This window comes from Sylvia atricapilla, chromosome 1, assembly GCF_009819655.1.
Source record: "Sylvia atricapilla isolate bSylAtr1 chromosome 1, bSylAtr1.pri, whole genome shotgun sequence".
Lineage (NCBI taxonomy): Eukaryota > Metazoa > Chordata > Aves > Passeriformes > Sylviidae > Sylvia > Sylvia atricapilla.
Window position 1 is genome coordinate 46193117 of NC_089140.1, and position 14026 is coordinate 46207142.

A 14026-nucleotide genomic window follows, 5' to 3' on the forward strand; every position below is an offset into this window, starting at 1 on the left:
TAGAGAAGGTTTTAGGGGGAATTTGGTAATTTGAAATGGTACCTAAGTAAAACTTATTTAAAGGTAAATATATGTAAAACCTCAGATAGTCAAGCATAATTCTGAATATTTTTATAATCAGAGGCTACTGATAATACAAAAGCATTGTTTGGTAGAATATCATGATACTGAAATGATTGTGCTTGACTGAATAGATCTTCTGTGAAACTAATGAATGTAGATGAAATTATATTACTTGGTAGGTACTTAGTCTGCTATGTAACACTGAGCTTATGCCTTGTAAAAATACTTATATAGCATTTTAATGGAGGAAATGTTCTTCAAAAAGAAAACTGTGTGTGTAGATAAACTTGGACTAGAAGTAATGGTGTTTCAGAAAAGTAAAAGTTTTTAAGATCAAGCCTTATTTCTGGTTTTCCACAAAAGGAGTTAATCATGGACAATGTAAGAAGACCTCTTCTTCCAGTATTCCTTATCAAATGGACCTTAAGGTCTGATTGGGAAGAACTGCATGTAGTAATGAAGGTTGTCAGATTCAGTTGGGTTCCATTGCTGAAGCTGCAAACAGGAGCAATCATCATGAAAACAACATCTGTTTTCATGTTAGTTTTTAATTCTATTAGCTAATCCATTCTGACCAGTGTAGCAATTGAAGATATTACTTCAATTTATCAAGACTGTTGCAAAGAAACCCAGCCTGAAGTACTGTGTACTTCAAGTACATCTTGACAGAAAAAATGTATTAAAAAGTAGCTTGCACCAGCTAGATTAAGACTTAAAGGCAGGGTTTTTGTTGCTGAAATTTTTAAAACTGTATTTTAATCAAAGTTTTAGGAGTACTTGACTGCTAACTGGGGCTGTTCTTTTTTTTTCTTCTGATGTGAGTTAACTAGCTGAGAATCTTCTGAACTTCCTACTGGCAGAACAGCTATTCCTAATGCAGATTGTGCTGTTTGGACAGCTTGTTGTAGTCTGAAAAGACTTTATAACCTATTTAATTGTTGGTTCCCCTCAGTTTCCTGCTTTTCTGATAGAGAATTTTCTGAAAATCTGTTGTAATTTTCTGTAATGGACCTTATTTTAACAAAAAGCTTATACGTGTTGGTTAACCATCATAAAAGCATGAGATGAACAGAAGCACTGTTATTTCTTTTTTCCTTTTCACTGTTTTTCTGCTTAAAGCATGTGCTTAGATTAACTACAGATTCTCAGTTTTGTTGTGTTTCTAAATCTAGTTTGTCTTTTCTGAGACTTGGAAGATCACGTAAAGCAAATGATTGCAATGTTCTCTACTCAGGCCATGGTAAAATTAGATTGTGTTTGTATTGACCAAAAAACAGTATATGGTAACTAAATGTGCAATTTGGAGGAAATTAGTTTTGTCCATTTTAAACCATTAATGTATTAGATATGTCAATTATAAATGGAATGACTGTTGATTTGGCCTGAAAACATCTGAGCTAATTTCCGTCAAGGAAAAATCACTTAAGGCAAAGTATGATGATACATCCAAGTAAGTCCAGCCATTACATTGTGAGTGTTTAAAAAATGGATATTAGGTCGAATGCTATCTTTAGCGCAGATGGTGTTCTTTTCTTTAACAAGCATGTTTTTAAATAAAACTTGCTTCTTTCCTGTTACACTGTAAACAGAATTTGTCATTCTGTATTCAGTGAAATACATATCCTGGGAATGCTGCCAGTGGTAATGTCAAACAATCTTGAATTACTAATGTTGAGAAAATTTAAAATAAGTACATGCAAGTTTAAAAGAATTCTGGTTAATTTGATTTACTGTGGGCCTTTTTAACAAGGGTGAAAAAAAAGGAACAATTTTCTGTCAATTCCTCATAGCTGCATTGCTGTCTATTCTTATTTTGTTAGTTATTGCGAGATGTGTAATGAAAAGATGTGAGGAACTTATGTTTGAAAATGCTTTATCTGAAAAAATTAAAAGGCTGCTATGACTTTCCACAATGTTTTTCTCAATATTTATTAGTTAATATCAGTTAGTTCTGTTAATTAAACTAGTACTAATATTAGTCCATTTTGCTTTCCTAGAAGCTGGAGAGAGGGCTGAAAATGTGAACTAGAAATAAAATCTCATTCCACTAGCCTGGTACTTTGAAATTCACTAAAATGTGATGTGTTAAATTTATTTGCTGGGACAGATTTGGTTTTATCAGGATTTGGTTTTTCACTTCAGTTTATATTAACACTTTTCATTTCTGCGCTGAGCAGTTTTCCTCGAGTCATAGTATGTAGTTGGATAAGAATCACTTTCTACTAATATTAGTTGTATTTAAAGTGAAGCATAGCGCAGTCAATAAAATACAAGCATTTCTTTAATACTAGTGAGTGTACATGTTTTAAGGAAATCTCTTGTAGGCTTTGGATACAGTTAACAAGTTCTATTTGTGTGTTAGCTGAACTACTGTATAGCAAATTTATGTGTCTGAAAACTGTGTTTATTAGTCTTGTATTTGTTCTTATACTCAAAGAACGATACAGGATTCAGAGTGATCAGTTGGAAGACCTTTGGCTGGTAACGAAAGAACTCATATGCCGACTAGAAGAGCATTTCAAGAAGCAAAACTGCAAGGATTTTGCATGTACCTTTTCTGGTTCAATTCCCCTGCAAGAATATTTTGAACTAATTGATCAACATTTTGAGGTATGTTACATAATACGTGTATTGCTAATGGTCTGCTAGTTTAAAATTGGCTTTTAGTTCAATGATTAATCAGATTATAACTATACTATCATAGGGATTTGGCTTTCAGAAAATACAAAGCTGTATCTAAGGGAAAGACCCTTCAGATTTAAAAGAACCTGCTTTTGTAAAAGTAGCATTGGAGGCTCAAGGAAGTTTGCCAGACCAGATATAAAAGCATTTCAATTACATTTTCCTGTTTGGCCATGCAGGTGACAATGAAAAATCTTCAATAGTTCAGCTAGCTTGTAGAAATAGCTAATAAAATAAATGCATTCTTTCCCCTATACCTTTCCAATAAAAAAAGAGAATTTGAAAATTTCTAATAAACTCATCTATTTGGGCAAAAGCAACAACACACATATGCAAGAATGAGAAATACCATTGGGTGTTCTTTCATGCTGCCAGATTTTCTTTGAGGTGGAGCTGTCACCACAGAAAAAGATGGAAGTTGTTATTGGATTTTCTGGGATTTTTTTAAGGCATCAGCCTAGATCCTAGTCTGTATTTCAAGCTCTCAAGTAGTTATTCTATTGTCTTTCAATTAATTTGAGAGTAAAAAAAAGTGGGTTTTTTTTAAGTGACTCTTATTGTAAAAACACCTTAAACCTAGGTTTCTTTAGATTGTATAACAAGCTTAAAAGTTTGAAATACAGGTGTGATTTCTGGGATGCTAATTTCAACTCTAATTGTGTTGCAACTGGCTCTTTTGAGATTTCTGAATTTTTACTGTAATTATATGGTCTAAAGAATGTAAAATGATCTATTAAAGACATTCTTATGCTTCCATCCTTGTTAGTTTCAACACACTGTTTTTTTGGCAAACTTAGGAGAATATTATCTCATTTATCCCTTACCTGTGATGTCCCTTTTTCCCTACTACTTCTAGTAAGACTTCATAGTATTTCTTTTTCCCTTAGCATCTCTGACATGTTTTTCTTAATAATGTGCTGACAGAATGACATTTGCTTATTTTTAAATATAATTTCATATGTAAATTTAAGAAACTTATATTTTCACTTCATTTTGGGGCACTTTTGCTTGCATTTGGAAGGTTGTGTGTCTTGATGTTTCTTCTGCTAATTATAACATCAGCTGTATGTAGATATCATGGCTTTTTGGAAGACTCATCTTTAGTAATTTTTATTTTTGAGGCATATACTAGAAAGTGTACACCAAGTGCCCAGATAATAAAAGTTCCTATTTTATCGTCTAATAATTTTATCTATTACATATTCTTTTGTGAGCACTTCAAGGAATTTTGTTGCTGTTAGCTTATCAGTGTAAAGGGAAAAAGGATTTAACTTAATAAAAAGACAGTCATTTGAACAGTATGGAATTCAGTACTTCTATTCATGCTAAGGGAATAACCATTTGCTTTCTACTGCAATGAATATCAAGTCTAGTACACTGTATTTGTGTCATAAACAGCATACCAAACCAACAAGAAGCCTTTGTGTCTTGGTGATGAAATTTCATTCTTGTTAATTGGCTTTTTGGTGAGATATTTATGCATTTTCACAGGTTATTGTGGCTGTTGACAATTAGTTTTGATTTCAGTGGCAAATGATAATTCTTGAAAGCGTTAAGCTTTACAAGGCGTATAAAGTATGAAACTGGCGCAAACAACATCATATTTCAGTATTACTCTCTGTCTCAAAAAATTTTCCTATCCTTCTCCCATTTCATTTGGAATGTGCATACTTCAATGTATATGACCCTTCACCTGAATTCTTGAAAACCCTTAAATTGCAGCTACGTTTGAATGCTGAGAAATATCAGGAGCTGTTATCTGAAAGGGCCGTACAGTTTCGAGCTATTGAGCGGCGACTGCTGACACGATTCAAAGACAAAACTCCAGCTCCTCTTCAACATCTGGACACCTTGCTAGAAGGAACATTCAGAGAGGTCAGTACAGTTTGATTATGAGCCTAACCTTTCTTTATCTTGTTGGTAAAACCCAGCTTAAAGCACATAAGCTATGCTTTCCTGGTTACATTTACCATCCAAGAGACCAGGAAGCAGTAATTTGTTTAACCTAATAGTCCCTGTAACTTTCCAGATGATTTGCAATAGTTTTATTTAATCTGTGACCACAAAATCTTTACTCCTGGGTCATACCAGCTTGACAGCACATCATTCTTTCCTAACTGATGTTGATAGTGTAAATATTTTATAGTTCATGTGAAAATATTTTATAGTTCATAGCTTGTGTAAATATTTTATGGTACACTGTAAACTGGTGGAATGATTTGGCTAGTGTAACATTCACAACAAAATTGTCTGAGACTGACCATGTCCTTCCTATGGGGATTTATGTTCTAATCATTTCAGAATGTGATATCTGCAGAAGAACACTGTTTAAAAAAAGAAATCCTTCCCAAACCATCCTCATGCTGGACAAAGAATAAACCAATTTTTCTTCCTGCCTCAGCTCTGCGTTGCTTTAGGATAACATTTTCATGATGTGTCCCGTTTGTTAAGAAGTTACTTTATATGTTTTTGGGCTTTTCTGTTGGAGGATCTGATTTTACTTTCTGACATGCCTTGTTTGAGAAGCTGAGTCAGAGTCCTTAATAGAAAAAAGACTTACCTTTGCAGTGTGTTGTGTATCAGAACAACTAAAATCCAAAGGTATTAAGGAAAAGTATTTTCCCCTATGTTTTCATCTAAGAAAACATTTCCTTAAATTGGTGAAAACAGAAAACTGCCTTTCTGTGTATGCTTATATGTAAGTCAGATTTGCTTTTATGTCAGTCTATACTGAGTTCACAGTAATATTCCAGTCACATGTGATGATTTCTGTGTTCACATGAGATGATTTAAGTTGGAAAGTGGGTATTTTCTGGTTGCTTTAATAAATACTAGCTATTGTGCTAGTTAGGTTATTCTTTAACACTTCAAAATGGCATGACTAAATAAGCCTGAAAGATTGACATTAGTGAGTTTCTTCAGTCTCTTTTGCTGTGTGTAACTTTTTGCCTTTAAACTTAAGAGCAACTGGGATATGCTTGACAATTTCCTTATGTAGTTGATTTGAAAGCTGAATTCTAAGAATATGGCAAAAGTTAGGTTATTGAAATAGACACATATTGCCAAAGCTTATTTTATAAAGTCCTTCAAACCAACATTAGATGGGTGCTTTTTTTAACATTACTGTTGTAGACTTTTTGAATTGGAGTAAGTGCAGTTGAAAGAAGAATGAGGAAAAATATTTCTTTTCAAAGAACAAATGTTTACATTTTTTCATAATTGTTTAAACTTGGTAGATTTCTTAGTAGATTTCCTTTGTAGTTTCTTTTCTTTGTGGGAATCCCCTTCCAAAAAAGAAATGTTGTTATTGTTACTATAAACAAAGCGTAGTAAAATGGTGATTTCCATGGAGACCCCACTGTTGCATGTGTTGCTTTGAAAGTGAGAGCTGTGGTGGGATTTAATATTGTCTCTTCTCTGGGGGCGAATTGGTCAATGTTGCATTTTCTGTAATTTTTCTTGTTTCTTCTTTCTCTGTTGCATTTTCTTGTTTTCTTTAATTCAGTATCATATTTTATATTTATTTGAACAAGTATGTCTAATGCAAATAGTTGAGATATTCAAAATATGATAAATGTGTTTTCTGAAAAGGAGTAATGAGGCCATTTAAATATGAACAGTATGAAGGCTCACTCCAGAAATTCTTTGAGGCATTAGCTTTTTGACATTAAAATAAATACACCTTTTATTTTCTTACAATCGTCTGAGAATCTCATCTCCTCTTGTATGTTAAATATTTTTATGAGAAAAGAGAAAATTGCCTTGTTTTATTCCTTCATTTTTCACTAAAGTAATTGTTATGTGCAAAGCAAAGTAAGGTTTTTGTTACTTCTCACATTGTGTTTGCATTCAGAAGGGAAATGTCTGTGTTTTGGTTTTATAGTGTATTCTAAACCTTTTCATCTTGAGCAGAGAGGGGTTTCCAGTTAGTGAGTGTGTGATTTTATTAGTCTTTTTAACACAGAATCTCCAGGACTTGGGCACTATATGAATTACATTCTTAGGAAAATAACTGTTACAGCGTGGGTTGTTTTTTTTTTTTTAATTGAAGCTTTAGTATTATAACCTCTGCACATCCATAGGGATATAAAGATGCCTTGTATTGCTGCCTGTATTTCCTTGCAGATGTATAACCTTTTTATGAACAACCTTTTAAATACAAATCAAATAATGAATATTCAACTCGTGTAGTTTCACTGCCTAGGTGTGTACTTTAAACATGTTCTGTGTAGTTTCTTTGCCCACCTGCAAATTGTTATAAATTTCTGAACTGATTCAAATTTTACAACTAAAGTAGATTGTAAATGTTAATTTTCAGCTTCAAATCACAGTTGTGCTTGTGTGATAGGTAGGTAAATATTCAATGCACGTTGAAGTTATAGTTGTCAAACTGGAGAAAATTAATCAAGCTGCATTTCATTCCCTGGTAAAAAGCATTTCTATTTTTGAAGTAATTTTTTGCATTATTCCTTCTACGTTACCAACAAGGCATGCTTTATTCAGTGTCCCAATGAAACTACTGATTCATCTATTATAAGACAACTTTAGCTCTACTTTCCGTCTTGACAGTAATGAAATGTGTAAGCAGGCATCAGTGTGGGCAATGACAAAAAGCTTGCTTTTAGTTTTATAGTCCTGTTTACATTTTCTTCTAGATTTTGACTTTCTGAAGCAATATTTAAAATCTAAATAGATTCAAGTGAGTGTTAACAACAGTTAACAAATCAGGCGTTCCATTCTGGAAGGAAAAGGAAAGCTGTTATGTACATAGTAGTCTTGCATGTTTGAAACAGGAAATGTTTAAGGAGGATTTGTAGGAAGGTACTATGAAAATAAGGAAAAAAATCAATTTGCAATGGATGGTATTTAGATGCCTGTGAAATTCTTGATCTGCTAAAAAAAATTTAGCAGTGCACTTGGACATGCTGCTAAGCACTTGCACTAAGAAAGGATTTTAATTTGATACATTTAAAAGCCATTGAATGGTTGTTGAGATTCCATATATGTTTTGTAGTTTAAAGGACTTCAAATATGAAATGAGATTGCAGCAAATTTTATGGTAGCTGTTGTAAACAGCATGTACTTTGTATAATGCTGCCCTACTAGAGACATGTTATTGCTTGAAAGTGCAGTTTAATGATCTTTTATGTCTACAATGTGTTTTCTGTCATAATAGAAAAAAATACTCGTAGTTTGGCAGCAGCTGCACATTCTTACCCTGAAATCATAATTTTCATGCATTGACTCTTGGCAAACATTACTTGGATTTCCAGGTACAAGCTGGAATTAATCATTGTCATAAAAATGAGATGCTTCAATTTCTTATTTCAACCCACATGGATTTTATCCTACTGAATATAAGCAATATTAGCTGTAAGCTGTGTTTAACCCTGTTTGGAAGCCTACCACCATTACATTCTTTTAGGGAAGGAGGAGGATGAATTTTAAATAGGGGGTGGAGTTCTCTGAGGGCACTGACTATTCTTGAACCAATTTTAAATACTTAAAACATTAATCTGAGACAAGATTGAGCAGTTCCAGTTTACAAAAAAGAATGTAATTACAAAGCAATCACTTCTACCTTGCATTGCTTCTGTTTTACAAAAAAAAAGTAGAAAAAGCGAGACAAATCATGCTTTTCCCTGTATCCTCACACTTCCAAAATATATGGTAAAGTTTCTGTCCTATTCTTTGATGACGCTATTGCACAGTACCTCAGGTTTCCCCATGTTCTGAGGTCTCTTCGTCCACCCTGTAAAACGGCTGACTTTCTTGTGCTTTCTCATGATGAGATCTTATCTTTTGCCCTTGGCACCAGTATCCCTCTGACAACTGCTTATTTGTGCACTGTCAAGCCAATGCACGAATTAGTGCTGAGTGGCAGCAGCCACCTACGCAGACAAGAGGGATGATACCCTCTGTCCCAGTAGAAACAGTTAGTCTTTCTCCCCTCCCAGTCTGCAAATTAAAATACAAACAAACAACAACAACAACAAAAACCATATAGAGGAACTGAATGATTTTTTGCTCTTCATGTTACTGTAAAATTTTGTGTGGTCATTGGAAATGACAGTTACTAGGAATGGACTGGCAGAACAAATCTGACATAAATGGCCAGCACACTTCCATAACTTAGACGTCTTGACTTAAGAAAGACATGTTTGCCAAATTTGGTCCTTTTTTTAAGATCAGTGGTACATTTTATCTTTTCCTGCAGGTACTTTATAAATTTGAGACCGTCTTCCATTAGTGAGAGGACCTAACACACTTTTTGAACCAGAACTAATTGATGCTGTAGATTTGCTTCCTTTATTTTCTCCTAACTCAGCTATTCCTCTGTGTTAATCTTATTTATATTAGTATTGAATAACCTGTCTCCCAGAAATACTTGGCTGTAAGTAGTAATAAGGTGATTTTCAATGTGATTTCCTGATCCTACTTATTAAACAGTTAGAAGCTGTCCAGATTATTCTGCTGTATGTAGTATAGAGTTTGTATTTATCTTATCTTGATCTTCCATCTTGTAAATTCTGTATATGAATTGCATCTCGAAGAGATAAATGCATGTGGAAATTTTTCACCTAAAAACTCTTCTTGAAACAAGTGGAAAAGCTTCCAAATAGTCTTTTTTGTTTCAAGAGGTGCTCATAGGTTTTTCTTATCAGGTAGTAGGAAATAACACAATTCCTACAGATTTGTTTTCCAGTATGACTTCCCTCATCTCTTCTGCCTTCTGAACAGTAAGTGTAATTTTTTACCATCAGTCTGTTAAAAGTTAGCAGCCAAAGGAATTCCATCAGGAGAATCCAATTTAATTACTTACCTGGCAGTAAACTGTATAGCAGTTTGTTGCCTGTTACTGAGAAAGCTTTATCCACGTATAAAGGTAGCCCTTTTCCTTGAGGTCTGTGATGTGAGCTGTCCCTTCATATACAGCCCTGGATGTTAGATGGGCATCTTGAAGCACTCAGTAGAGACTTCTGAAGAAACAAGTGAAGGATTTGGAAGACAAATGTCTCTAAAAGAATGCACTGGTTCTTTTAGGTAGTAATGTCATGGGAGTTATTATTTCTCTTTCACTTGGAAATCTTGAAGAAAGGTGCATATATTTTCAGAACTTTGTGAACTTCATTACACAGCTGTTTCTCTGACATAAACTAGTTTAAACAGAAAGATGGACTATATAATGTTTTTGAGATGAAATTTAAACAACTATGCTATGAATCCGAACTGCAAAAACTTAGGACTAGCCCACAGTTTTATGTTGCAGCACAAGAATGATGCTTAAGTGTCCTTACTTTTGTTGTTTGTTGTAGGTGTGGTTTTTTGTTTTGTTTTGGCAACTGTTTTGATTCTTTCAGAGCTCTTTGATCCCATGTCATTTGCAGAATGACTGTGAGTAGCTGTACTACATGACAGGATCTGTTCTGCTCTCTGGTCTTAGAAGTTGATGCTTAGGTAATTAAATCTAAAACTAATTTTGTGGCATTCTTTTTCTCAAAGAAAGAAAAATATTTAGAGCAGCACACAATTAAAGTATGTAAGATCAGAGTTGCAGCTCAAAGAACATGCAGCTCATGTTAAACAGTTAACTGATTTCTTTTCTTTTCTTTTTTACAAAAATCTCCAAAGGGGAAAAAAAAAAAAAAGCTGTGATACAACACTTTCCAAACTAAATGTATGGAGAAAAAGAAAATCTTTTTCATCCCTGAGCAAACTTAGAAGGCCAAAGGAAGTGCACTAAATATTTATGTTTCTTGAGATTTCAGCAGAATGTGTAATTAAACTAAATTTTGGACAGAACTTAAAAGAGCTTGCTTAGAATCCCTCTGAGCACATCTTACTTAGCCAGACACTTGTGAGGAATTTTTAGCCGAGTTCTACTCATCATGCATGTTATGTCTGTCTTTTGTTGTGGTTTGTGATTAAGCAAGAGTGTTGAAACCTTGTCAAGCAATATTTTATGTATTAAAATGCTGTGTGCTGGTTCTTATCCATTTTATAGTGCTTGATACTATCAGACAAAGTTAGTTTTGGGTGTAAATAGTTACATGATTGAGAGAGCTACTTGATTCTGAATTGTACCTTCCAAATCATATGATTTCCTCTCTGAAATTTGGCACTGCATATAAAAAGCAATTAACAGTTGACAAATATCTAAAGGTTAGCATATTTTGTCCTCCTTGTTGAACACTTGTGATCACTTTTCAGTACAGATCATTAGCTGATTTAAACCCTGATTTTTCCTGAGAGCATGGTTATAAGACATGGGGTTCTGGCCCAGTGTCCAAGGACTTGCCTATTCCTGGGTCTGTTGTCACACATCTGGTTCACCTGTGTTCAGCATCAGCTAGCTGTGAATGTGATGCCACCTGGCCTTACACCTGTGTCAAAGTCAAACAAAAAAGTGTACTAATACACCTTCCCATAGTACTGCACTAACGTAGCTATGTGGCTCCCAGATAGGGATGGTTTTCCATCTCCTATCTTCCAGCTCGTGTGGAAGAATTCTGTGATTCTGTGACTGTCTGCACCATTCTCTGCAGCTCTGTTTTAGTCTCTTGCTGTGCTGTTGGGTGCTGTACTAAGCAGTATTTCAGGTGCTCTGTCTTTTGGTCTCAAGGTATATGCTCTAGGTTTGATTTTGTATCTCTCCTGCTCATTTTCTAGAGTCCAATTAACTAAAACTGGTGACAAGTCTTCAAGCTTTGTGCCATTCCTGGTACTGAATTCTCCCTCTACTGAAAAGAAGTGTATTTGACACTTACACTGTGAGGGAGTTTTTAAATGTGCACATGTACATGGATTTTCTTGTTATAGTGAAAAATAGACAGGTGTGTGCAAAAGAGACCCTTTTGGAAGGTCCAAAGTTATTTTCATGTGTTCAGCAAGAGATTTGGATCTCGTTGCTATGTTTGTGCTTCCTTTCTCCCTTGTTCGCTTCTGTTTGTTTCCCATTTTTCTCTGCTATCAGAATAAGATTCCCTCAGCTGTTGAATGAAACCCTTACGTTAGATTTTTGAGTCTGTCATTCTGGTTCTTTGTTGGAGACTCACATGCTTGAGCTGACTTCTGGCTAGACAGTTATTTTGTTCAAGGGAGATGGAAATACTGTTTCAGAGTGTTAGATAAAGTAATTTCTTTTGATATTTCTGTAATGATTTCAGCACAAAGATGGAAAATGTATTGAAGGCAAATGCTTTTGCCCTCCGAAGATGTCAGTGTTTGTGTACATGTGCACATGCATATCTATAACTACTCATCATAACTCCGTTTTAGTCTTCAGAGTTGTTCCTGGTTGTCTTTTTAGTACTGTTCTATATAAAATCCAGATTTCTGCATCTGTGATAGTTGATGTTAACAGGTCCAGCACCTAAAATACTGCAGAAAAAAAATATATATTCTCCTAACTTTTCTGCTTATTTCTTTTCCATCTACTGATTAGGAATCCAGTCTCTTATTTTCTTATCTGCAATTTACTACAGTATTAGGTGTAATACAAAGTAAGTGTGTTCATTACAACTTTTGAGGTAAATATAGTTTTCTAATGTTTTGAAAGGCAAAGTACTGTTCGTTGCAGTATTTTAACACTTGCAGTGTGTGGAGCACTTGGATTGTTGGTGATTTGCAGTCAGTGGCAAATAAAATTCAATATGTCACTAAAACACTGGAAATGTCATTAAAGGTCCATTAACTCTTTGTTCAAGCCCCTTAACTCTTTTCCTTGCTTATTAATCAGTTGATAAAAATCTCAAAAGTGATCCTTAATGATTGAGTATTCTCTCTCCATGGCACTTCTGACACACAAGGCCTCAGGAACTTGACATTTTAGAAATGATTCATTACTTGATTAGTAAGGACTTTTACCTCAAAGCAAAATCATTAGGGTTTATCATGCATGACTCAAAGGCTATATATCACACTCTCTCCTGTAATAGTCATTTTCCCCAGATAATGTCAGTGAAAGCTACACCCATAGTATAAATTAGCTCTTTTTGGCTTGAATAAATATGCTGTTCCTTGGAGGAGTTATATTTAACTTCTCTTGTTTTATTGCTGTTTCTGCTAAATGTAGTTTTTCATAGCCACTAAAAGTAGCTTGCTGGCTATTATATATAATTAAAATTCTGAATTTTACTGGTGTTCAAATAGTGTTATGTTTCTATTTCTTTAGACTTATTTAACTTTAACAGTGGAATACTTACAATATCATCAAAGCCCCTTTTTATTAGAAGATGTATTCCAAAAATATCTGCAAGTAGTTAGCTGTACTTGGGAAGCATATTACTGGCAAAAATCTTCTGTATTTTGGTCTGTGGTAGCATTACTTATTTCAGTGTGGGACAGTCTTCTGACAGGTTAGTCAGTTTGTGGGACAAATAGGTTAAATTTTTCACATTATCAGTGAGAGTTTTTTTGGGGATTGTGTGGTGTAGGTGGTTTTTTTTTGGTTTTTTTTTTTTTTTGAGAGAGTTAGATACATGTAAGAGCAGGAAACAGCAGAGCCATCACAAGAGAAAGAGATTGGCAGTAAAATGTTCTTGTGTGGGTAGATATGGCAGAGTATGCCTCAACTTGAGTGTGTTGGACTGCATTCAGCCTAGTCTGTCATATTTTCCACATAGGAGGGTTCCAGCTACACTGTGCTGTGTCCTACAGCCCCATCTACTGAATTACTCCCCTTCAGCCTGTGAATAGCCAGCTTTGAACACCCACTGCTCTGTTCAAATCAGTAAAGGACAAGAGGTGTGATTTTTATTAATTTTTTTCCAACCACTCTTGGGATGGGATTCCCATTTTAGACCTATAGCACCATTGTGACCTAGCAAAGGATTCCCCAGACTTTGGTTCGGTCCTCAGGGGTGTGGGGGAGATTGTACCCTCTGGTGTATAAAGACAGCAGTAAAAAATGATTTTTTTCACTTCTTGTGATGTAAATATTCTCTGGCACTTTATGTCATTTGTTTCATTGGCTTATGACTTCTTGAAGGGGAAGAAATAATATTCCTTTGTAGTGGTAGATTTTTGTATCCTCAGCCTAATATGAGGTCACCAGACCATGTATGAGACTTTCTGTAGGGACTGAAAGAGCCTGTGTGCATTTAAATGAGTGAAAATAGAACCAGTTGGCTACAATTCCCCGAGGATAGGAACACTGATAAGTTTAATTTCTTTGGAAGAAGTGTCACATCAGATAATCTGAATTATTGGATACCGTTGTTGAAGTTGAAATCGTTGACAGCCTCACTGGGAGAAGTGTACTCCATAGGCAAGGGAAGAA

At 34.7% G+C, this 14026-nt stretch overlaps 1 protein-coding gene across 2 annotated transcripts in view; it reads left to right on the forward strand.

The window, feature by feature from the left end:
* The window catches only part of BBS9 (Bardet-Biedl syndrome 9), a 283155-nt gene that overhangs the window by 71374 nt on the left and 197755 nt on the right, over positions 1-14026 (forward strand). For both annotated transcript variants that reach the window (XM_066321634.1, XM_066321643.1), the window contains 2 exons: positions 2501-2673; positions 4468-4620. In XM_066321634.1, coding sequence (XP_066177731.1) covers positions 2501-2673; positions 4468-4620 — 326 coding nt within the window. The remainder of the gene's footprint in view (positions 1-2500; positions 2674-4467; positions 4621-14026) is intronic.